Raw genomic sequence first — 9,882 nt, 5'->3', positions numbered from 1 at the left:
CATGCAAACTTTGCACAGGAAGGCTTGTAGCTGGATTTGATCCCATGACCTCAGAACTGTGGAGACGCTAACCACTCAGCCGCCGGGCCACCGCCCGCTCAAATTTTGTATTTTGGAATAATTATACACTTTCTTCACAATATGATGGATAAAATAATTAATAACGTTTTTTATATTTACTATATTTTTGGCTCATATTTCAGTTAAAGTTGAGTACGGTGGCATTCAAACAGTATTTCAACAAAAATGAAACAATAAAATTACATACAATTTATGAAATGATCTGCATTTATATATAGCGCTTTTCAAGTCAATGACTTCCCAATGCGCTTTACAATGTGCTCCACATTTCCCAATAGCGGCCTTGCAGCCATGTAAGGCGCTAACCTGCGTATTGGGGGTATCAGTGGTTCAGTGTCTTACCCAAGGACACCTCGACATGTAACACTGACGAGCCGGGATTCGAACTGGGATCCCTTGATCCCAAGACGAGCACTCTACCTCCTGAGCTAATGCCCCCCTAATTTAAAAAATCTACCTGTTTTTTTTTTAGCTTGCCTCCCGAGCATACAAACTACACAGGCACAAGTTTGTTTACCCATGGAAGGCCTACTGAGGACGAAAAAAATTAAAACAAGCAAAATGTGCAATATTTTTACTTAATTTGATTTATTTTATTTGTCCATTGCAATCTTAAAAGAAACCACTCCATCAAACAAAATAAGTTATTCAATATATTCCCCTATACAACCTCATGCGCAGGTAATCAGTAGACAAAATGAAAAAAAGCGTAGCATAATCTGCTGCCATAAAAAGAAAATATCAGGTTTAGAATTGCGTATTTCATTTTCAACGTGGAATCCCTTCTTGGATCAGCGCCATGTTCTTTCAGCATCCTGCCGCCACGCTCTGCCATGGATCACTGGCTCTTGCTCATACCAAACAACACAGTGCCATATAGTGGTCAAATATTACTCATTGGGGCTTTAAAATAAAGAAAAGGGTATAACTGGAAAACACAATTTTGACCACATATCCAGTGACACATTTTAATATTACAACAGCACTCACTGACTTTAGCTTTTTATCCGAAGCGACCTCCAAAATCTTTCCGACTTTGCACAACAACAACATGACAGGAAATGTTTATTCAAGCGCAGTCTTGTACTTCAAGACTGCTTCTTTCCGCTTGCAAAATGAACAAGAAATCTGTTTTCCTTCTAATGCTGCCGCTTCTTCAACAAACAGGTACGGTCTTCATGAAATTCTGAAGGGTAAATTACTACTCATTTTGGGGGAAATTGGGAGGGAAAAAAAGCTCAATTGTAAGTTAGCATCGATGCGAACACTAAAGTTAGACCAATTTGATAGCATTTCCAAAAGGAAACGACAAAGTATTTTTGCTGCAACACAAGTGTTGAAGTTGAAGATTTTTGGAAAGTGCAAGTATTCTACTTATAACTTAAATTAATTCATAATGCTGTGCTTTGTGCCTTCATGATTAGAATTTTTCATGACACTATAATCATGACGTACCTTTTCCAGATACAAATACAGATGTACTGTACCTCTTCATACGAGTGTTCCAGTAATTTGTCCCAGGATCATGCTAATAGCTCGAATTGCTCGTGTAACGAGGAAGTTTTCCCGATATGAAATATTTTAAAAACACTCGGTCCGTTCCTGTGCTCCCAAAAACATTCAACAAGCAATAAAACACATCTTTCTGTTTAGTAAAAACGCGTTAAAATAGTTATTTAGCATAACAAAATACAGAAATAAGATAAATAAGAGGACATTAAAGAAATACCATGGAGGTAGTTTCCATAACCAAGGTTTGCACGTGGTGCAAAGGAAGGGGCGGGAAGGGTTGCAAGAAGCCTATCTACATATCTACTTTTTTTTAAAAAGACCAATCTTGTCTTGCTTATTTCTGCTTTAATCCGGATCGTCTCGGTCACTGGTAGCAGACGACAACGTCTTTAAGTATTGCAAATTCGCTTGGAGTATTCTACATAGTCCGTCTTGCTGGGAGTAAATAGGTGCTGTGTTGTGTTTGTAAGGTTTGTTATCGGTTGATAAGGGGAATTGCAACCATCAATACGAGGAGCAATTGGCTGAGGTTGAGAGGCGATTGAGAGACTGTTGATGATACTTAAGCGCTTGCTGTACACTTCAAATTAGAGTGACTGAAACTTTAAAACGAAAATTTGCAGGACTTTTTTATTTTTCCCGCAGTAGTTTGCATGTGAAAACTGGAATGTTGATGCTGGCAGTGAGCAGTCTTCAGCAGTCACAAGTTGTAGCCTCTGGGGATGCTCATGACCTGGATTTTTCTGTCATATGCAGAACCATAAATAAAACTTTTATATCTAAAACCTTGTGTTCAGAGGTGCTCTTTCAAAGAGGTGCCACTGTATACAAAAACTGAATAAAAAAACTCTCCATATAGCAAATGTGATGCAGCGCATTTTTTTGTTAATGAGTGTTCATTATTCCGCAGGCGCATTCGTGTCTAACTACACTCTGGTGCAGTGGCCAGCAGAGTTGGGCCCTCTGCATCCAGGAGACCCGGTCCACCTCTTGTGCTCATTACTCTTTGATCCAGAGACTGACTCATGCATGGGACTGCAAAGTGTGCATTGGTTGAGAGTGGGATCCAATTCAAGCCTGGCCTATGCCGATGGGAAAAAGGGAGTAGAATGTGAAAGGAGTAACCCCCGTCGGTGTATCTACAAGCTCTTCATCAACGTCAGCCTTTTAGATAGCGCCACATACTACTGCGCTCTGGAGGCTTGTGGCAACCTTGTGTTTGCAAGTGGAACAAAACTGGACCTGCAGGGCAAGTACTGTATTCTTCTAACTCAGGGGCGTCAATCTCATTTGAGCTTGGGGACCACATGGTAGAAAAAATATTCTCACAGGGGCTGGACCTTTGAATTAATAGCATATAAAGTGTGCCCTAGGTGGAGGGCTGGGGGTCTTTGCGGAGGTTCACAAAAAAATTGTTATTCAGGGATGTAAGATTTGACTCAAAAGTACATCTGTGCAGTTGTAAATAAGAAGAAGAAGAAAAAAAAAAGAATGTAATTAATTTCCACTACAGTATACAGTATTTAATTCAGGGAAACCTATGAAGGCTAGAAAGTGACAAAACTAGCCTATAAACACTAAATGATTAATTTAATAATTTAAAAGTTTTTTCCTTTTTTCTTTCTACGTTTTTATGAAAATGTTTAACTGAATATGGAAAGATTATTGTTAGATATCATAATTACTGTAGAATAAAGCAAAAGCTTTTTCAAACCTGCGCAAACACACCCAGGTGCTTCATTTCTTAATATTTTATTTTTTTTATCACCCTGAACATGGCTTTTGTTCATTAAATAACAATGGGGTGGGTTGGAGCAGACACACACACAAGCTTGACCCTTTATCCTTGTTTTACAGAAAAAGGGATGCTCGTGAACGGCTCCCACAAGGAAATTCTTCTGGTTTTGACATCCATCTTGGCCTTGAGTTTGCTGGTCATCGCTATACTGATCAATGTTATCAGGAAAAAGATTGCAGGTAACTTAAAGCAGCGCTTGCGCTTTATAAGGCATTAACAAATGCAATAGAATAAAATCACTCAATTGTAATGTTTTGTATGTATTGGATAAGAGTTACATTGCAAATGTTTTTGGGTTTTTTTTTTGTTAACCCAATCTTCTGACTGTAAATTATACAGAAGAAAAAAATCAACCATCATGGAGCTTGTTATGCCGTACTTATAATTCTTGCTTTCCCTTTTGCAGCTTTCCTTCCAACGCAAAGCAAGAATACGAAAGATTTTCAAAGTTATTCAGCATTAAATGTTTGTAACTCAACTGTGATCTTCACCATAATACAAAACAAAAGGCTGCTAAACATTAACTGACTGATGAAATGCCTGCTAAAAAATACTTTTTGGAGCTGCAAATTAATTAATGAATTAATTTTCTGTTTTTATTAATTGCAACCCTAAGCTTCTTCAGAGGGTAAAACAATTCACAGGGGGAAAAATTTAGATACAGACACTTCCCTACTTACGAACGAGATACGTTCCGGACGATCGTTCGTAAGTTAAATTTGTTCATAAGTTGCTTCAGGGCTATATTTTGTATGGAATGTATGTTTAAGGTTTATATAATTATGTTTAAGCCTTGTATGAGTAACCTGTACTGTTTTGTACTAAAAAGTAAACATTTCATAAAATAACATGCTCTATATATATAAATAAAGTTAAGTTTAACTTACTTTTGAAAGATGAGCTTCAACCGTTAGGCGACTTCCTTCTCTGTGGTAAAAAGCTGTTTCATTTCAAATGAAACAGCTCGCCTCGTCTTGACACTTTACACCAACCATATTGATTGGATGCACGACATATTAAAAAATAAAAATGTCAAACTTATTAGGGCGCTGGAGATACAGTACTGTATGTTTACACATGGAGTAGGAAAAGGAAGCCGGTGGATGCTGGGCGAGCTGTCACAGCGCCACACGCAGGTAGCGGCGGAAAGAAGAACTACAATAATGTTATGTACTCGGAAAAAGGTGCAAAATACAAAATTGAACTTACGGCGATGTCTGGATATTTTTCGATATCCCAAAAAAAATGTTCGTACTGTTTTTTTGTAACTCGAATGTTTGTAAATAGGGGAGCGTCTGTATTGCAATTGTATTTGTTTTCATTAGTGGAAAAATATTGTTTCATTGGTACATTATGAAAGCACAACACAGGAACATTTAACATTTTATTTATTACTATTTGTCCAGCACCTATCCAGCTTATCTAGGCCCATGTCCCAGATTGATTGCACACAACACAATTTACTTGGGTGAGGTCAGAGCCGTTGCTAGCCATCTGGGTGCCCCAAGCACAAATGCTTTGTGCGTCACAATTTTGTTGTATTCTAGTGTTTTACCCTGTGATAAATACTGGATTAAACCACAATCAAACTCAGTTTTGAATCACGGTGCTTTTTTTTTTAATACGCACACTTGTTTTGGTATTAAAGGCGGTTGAGTATGACTCCCATCAAATAGGCCAGTGAGCCATACTGTATGAGCCGACAAAAAAATAATTCGAGCCAAGAAGAGTGCGCCCTTTAAAACAGTGCGCCAAATGGGTGTGGAAATACGGTATGATAATGAGCTTTTTTATTTTAACATTGACTACAGGCAAGCGATGCATGAGCTTCATCTCGTTTTTTTCTTTTATTTTTTACGCTCCAATCTCTTGTTGCCGTTTTGAGGCCATGCTCGTACTGGTATTCACCAAATTGCGAATGGGGCATAATCGAACATACCACTGGGAGGGGAGGTAAGCCGGGGCACAAAGCAGATTCACCCATTTTCTCCGGAAATTTGGTTTATGCTGCTTTTGTATTGTTTAACCGTATTAGCACATATTATTAACATTTTTAACACTTTATACCTTTTTTTCTCACGACCCTGATTTCTTTTGGTGCCCTCCTGGGCACTTGATAGCCTACGCAGTGCGCGTTATGTGCTTTTGCGGGGCTACGGCCCTGGGTGAGATCAATTAAGGAAATGACCAATGAGACGTCTGTGTAACAGGCCCCTACTATTTGTTGTGATTTAATTCAATAAAGGTTTGATACAGTCTAAAAGGGTTTTTGATGCTCATTTGGTGAAACAAAAAATGGACAGCCATTCATCTCTTCTTGCTTGGGTTGCTGATCCCATATGGTAAGTCCCTGCTATGTGACCACTGTGCTGCCTTGCAGAACAACCTCATTTTGAAAAACTGCAAGTACATTTCTAAAAGTCGTCCAGCCAGTGCTACAATTTCAATACATACATCAATGACGCAGTACTCTCAATGGTACTGTTGGAGCGTGGAGTCGGTGTGATACGAGGCTGCATTCCCAGATTTTTTTGAAAACCAACATTTATGGGTAAAACTATTTTTGGTTGAAGATTTAAAGAGTGTGCTTTCAAAAATACAACCCATTGACTGATGCTCAAGAGATTTTACAGTATAATTAATACAAAAAAAAAAAAAATTTCACACGCTCCTCGAAAATGCTGATGTACAGCTCATCTTTGAAGAGAGGGATGATGGTTTGCACCTAGAAACAACGGCAATCAAATGATGAAGGTGCTGTATCTAAGTCAGATCAGGAGCTTTGTCCTGCTACTGGTATCCATGGAAAATAGTATTAAATGTTTCATATAAGTAAGAGCCCGGTCACACAGCTGTTTGCGTCTGTAATCGCGGGTAAAATTTTGCGTTTTTTTTTTGCCCGTGGTTGCCCGCGATGGAAAATGCGCAAAATTGGCCAACCCGCTGTTCATCGGTGGTATGCCCGCAAAACAGACGCCGGCGACTGCTCCGCTTCCTCATCGCGTCATTTCGACGTCATTTTCTCGTGTGGACCACGGGTATAAAAGCTGCCTAGCCGGCATTATGCCGAGGAATGCATCCTTGCCGAGATTTGCATCCCCTCGCTACTACAACCACTTTTACCTCGTTTTATCTCACTTTTATATCACTTTTAGGGAATTTAATGGCGAACATATAACCAAAACCACTTCGTCTTGCATTTGTTGGGAATGTAATACAACTTAAACCATTCCGTCTTTGTATTTGTTGTGAATGTAATCGAACGGTAATGCACGCCGTATACAAATCACTTTTGAGCAGGTAACATGTTTATTTTGCCTTTTTCTATTCAAATCGCTCGTATTGAAACTGTTATGCACTCTACCATAAAGCTTATTTCTGCATAATAAGCTTTACGGTAGAGTGCATAACAGTTCTCAAAAGTGATTTATATAAATCTCGGCAGGGATGCATTTCTCGGCATAACACCGGGCTGTAGAAATCATAACCGCTCAAGACACAGTCCCGTGAAGATCAAGATTTTAAGCTATGGCACCGAAGAAGCCAATATGTTATTATTGTAATAGTTTTTCATTTTTATTTTATTATCTTGTTATGAAATGAAAAGAAATGTCAAGAAATAAAAATGGATTAAGACGAGGTCACTACGGTGACGGGGATCCATGTCCACCCCTTGACGTCTCGAGCACAACTGACGTGTGCTCGGCAAATCGCGCTGTATATACGTGGAGAAAGGCGTTTGACCGTCACACGCGTAACGCGCTAATTTCACGTAATAACACCGCGATACAGGCGCAGAACATGCTATGACCGTGCTCCACCCACGATTACCCGCTGAAATTTCGCGTCCTACCCATGTGTAACCACGCCCTGGCCGCGGCCAGAGCACGTCGTTCCGCGTCATTTCCGCGTCATTACCTCGTGTGCCGCCCGCGGTTAACACGTGGTCTAAAGTTTTGAGCAGCGCAAAACGTTTTCGCGCGGCCAACCGCGTGTGAATTTCCGACCGCGTGTAAAGCACTGCTGTATCTCGTCTATATGGCGATCTCAAAGCGTCCAACATCGTCTGCTTCACGGGCAGAAAATTCTGGCCGTGATTCAGCCTCGATACGCCCATGAAAGGCTTGGTGACCGGGCCCCAAAGTTTTGAGCAGCGCAAAACTTTTTCGCGCTGCCAACCGCGTGTGAATTTCCGACCGCGTGTAAAGCACTGCTGTATCTCGTCTGTATGGCGATCTCAAAGCGTCCAACAGCTTCTGCTTTATAGGCAGAAATTTCTCGCCGTGATTCAGACGCAAACGGCTGTGTGACCGGGCCCTAAAGCACACCCCTACCCCAAAAAACAGCCTTGAGATGAATGGGTGCTGCCAACCTTTAGTTGCCCAAGACACACCACAGGGCATGTGCCCCTGTCACCCGGTTGGTTAAGGGATCTAGAACCGAGAAAAAGAAATATCAGGATGTTATCTGAGGGAAAAAAGTATGGTATCTCAATAGAATATTTGCATAATTACGTATTTGGTAAAGTTACTTGATATCACAAATGTTTCTTGCACGTTTTATGGTTTTGTTGATTGTCTCCTTTCTTTAGAAAATGATGCACCCACTTTATTTCTGGTCATTCTAGTTTTTATGTTGTCTGTTTTGGTCTTGAGTCTCGTGGTCATTGCCTTACTGATCAACATCACTGTGAAAAACAACGCAAGTAACCTTCACCACACCAAATTGTGTTTAAGACTTTGCAAAGGTCACAAAAGTATCATTTGCGCCACTTATTTACGTGTAAAGCCAATTATTTGCAATGTAGTGCTGTATGAAAAAAAAACCATTCATTTTACTTCACCCAACAAACCTGAACACCAAATAGTCAAATTTAGGCAGGTCATTTGTATAGCCCTTAATCACAAGGAGTTTCAAAGGGCTGCAAAGACCACAGCCTATTGAAGACAACAGACTATTATTGCACCATCTCCCGATCTAAAACCTACATGAGGGCAAGGAAAAACTCAAAATCCTCAGCAAGAGAAAAATTGAGAAAACTTGAGAAGAGACTGCACATGAGGTAATCCCCCTTCCAGGATGACCAGGCTGCAATGGATTTTAGCAAAAAGTGAGTTAAATTTACTTCCAAGAAATATTTTTGCAAAAACAGGATTGGATTGAAATGCAAAAAAAAAATATTAACCATATATCCATCCATCCTTCCATTATCTGCACCGCTTATCCTCAGTAGGGTCACGGGGGTGCTGGAGCCAATCACAGCCATCTTCGGGCAGTGGGCAGGGGACACCCTGAACTGGTTGCCAGCCAGTCACAGTCAACCGTAAATCGTACGGTAAAAAAATAGTAGACAATTCTCGGAGTATGATACAATAACGTATCAAGATCATCTCAGGGGGTGTAGAAAACCTTCTTTCAGGCCCAATCCGGCGTCCGGGCCTTGACTTTGATGTGTGTGATCTAGACTGATGGAAAAATTATCGGGCTGGTCAGGGAACGTGACACGGTTTACCATGTCAGAACCCTTGGGCGGGGCCAGCAACTCGGCCGCCCCGTCAGCCCGATGCAGTGCAGGTGGCGGCCTGTGAAGGTACGCCATTCACTTTGCAGGCTTTCATTTTGCAGAGCAGTACAGCGAGTGAGACAACCAGCTATCCAGATGCATACAATGGTTAAGATCAAATTAAAACATAATAAATAGCAATACAAATAAAATTATAAAATAAATCCAATTACGGCTAGACGGGCCAACCATGCCAGGAAAAGGACCTGAATGAGGCTCATCCACACAGATAGGGATGGCAGCAAATGGTCTACATTGAAATCCTCTAATTAATAAATATTTTTTAGGTGTGTGCTTTTGACATCAATCAATTGTAGACGTTTTCCTCTTGCATATTCTGTCCCAACACAAAGCCCTGGAGATATCTATATACATTAGACAACAAATGTTTGTAAATATAGCATTTGAAAATCTTCACAAAGCTAAATGTTTCCCATATGTTGTCAATTTGATCTGTTTTCCCTACAGAGAGACCAAGAGTCTCATCTAAACTCTACTGTGATCTTCACAGTGGTAGAACGTGAAACACACACACAACAGAGGGACGAAGGTTTCTTCGAAATCCTCCGATGTGCTGAAAGTAGACCTACTGGCTGAATGCTAGTTATTTTTTGCTTTGCAGCATTTCAAATAAAACCAAAGAAACAATTTTATTTTCCACTTTCTATTGAAGTATTTTTAAGCCTTTATGGAAAATACAATGTGACCTTATTAAATTATGTTTTTTTTTTCATTTATACACCACCATGTTAAGTCAAGTCAAGTCATTTTTATTGTATAGCCCTTAATCACAAAGCGTCTCAAAGGGCTTCACAGGTTATTACACATGAGAAGTTTAGGTTATTCATATGCTATAGAGTAGAAGTGTGTTTTAAGCTTAGATTTAAACATTTCCACTGAGGTTGCATATCGGATCTCAGGGGGAGGA

At 40.1% G+C, this 9,882-nt stretch overlaps 1 protein-coding gene across 1 annotated transcript; it reads left to right on the top strand.

Moving 5' to 3' along the window:
• The first annotated feature begins 1,196 nt into the window (after nt 1-1,196).
• Nucleotides 1,197-9,551, top strand: LOC148359531 (uncharacterized). The gene is made up of 5 exons (XM_088344344.1): nt 1,197-1,248; nt 2,504-2,851; nt 3,457-3,570; nt 3,798-3,856; nt 9,423-9,551. Exons 1-5 carry the CDS (start codon nt 1,197-1,199, stop codon nt 9,549-9,551), a joined length of 702 nt encoding a protein of 233 aa, XP_088200470.1.
• Nucleotides 9,552-9,882: the final 331 nt, after the last annotated feature.

The sequence above is a fragment of the Urocampus carinirostris genome, chromosome 9 (genome assembly GCF_059441175.1).
Source record: "Urocampus carinirostris isolate Australia breed hairy pipefish chromosome 9, RoL_Ucar_1.0, whole genome shotgun sequence".
NCBI classification, from domain to species: domain Eukaryota; kingdom Metazoa; phylum Chordata; class Actinopteri; order Syngnathiformes; family Syngnathidae; genus Urocampus; species Urocampus carinirostris.
The sequence above is the reverse complement of the archived record's forward strand: the minus strand, read 5'-3'. Positions and strand labels throughout refer to the sequence as shown.

What these genes read in the sequence shown, in the direction of transcription:
- LOC148359531 (XM_088344344.1), top strand. Translation starts at nt 1,197, where the DNA reads ATGAACAAGAAATCTGTTTTCCTTCTAATGCTGCCGCTTCTTCAACAA. An exon ending in GCCGCTTCTTCAACAAACAG is followed by an intron (nt 1,249 to 2,503) that starts GTACGGTCTTCA and finishes ATTATTCCGCAG; the next exon opens with GCGCATTCGTGTCTAACTAC. An exon ending in AAAGTTATTCAGCATTAAAT is followed by an intron (nt 3,857 to 9,422) that starts GTTTGTAACTCA and finishes TTTTCCCTACAG; the next exon opens with AGAGACCAAGAGTCTCATCT.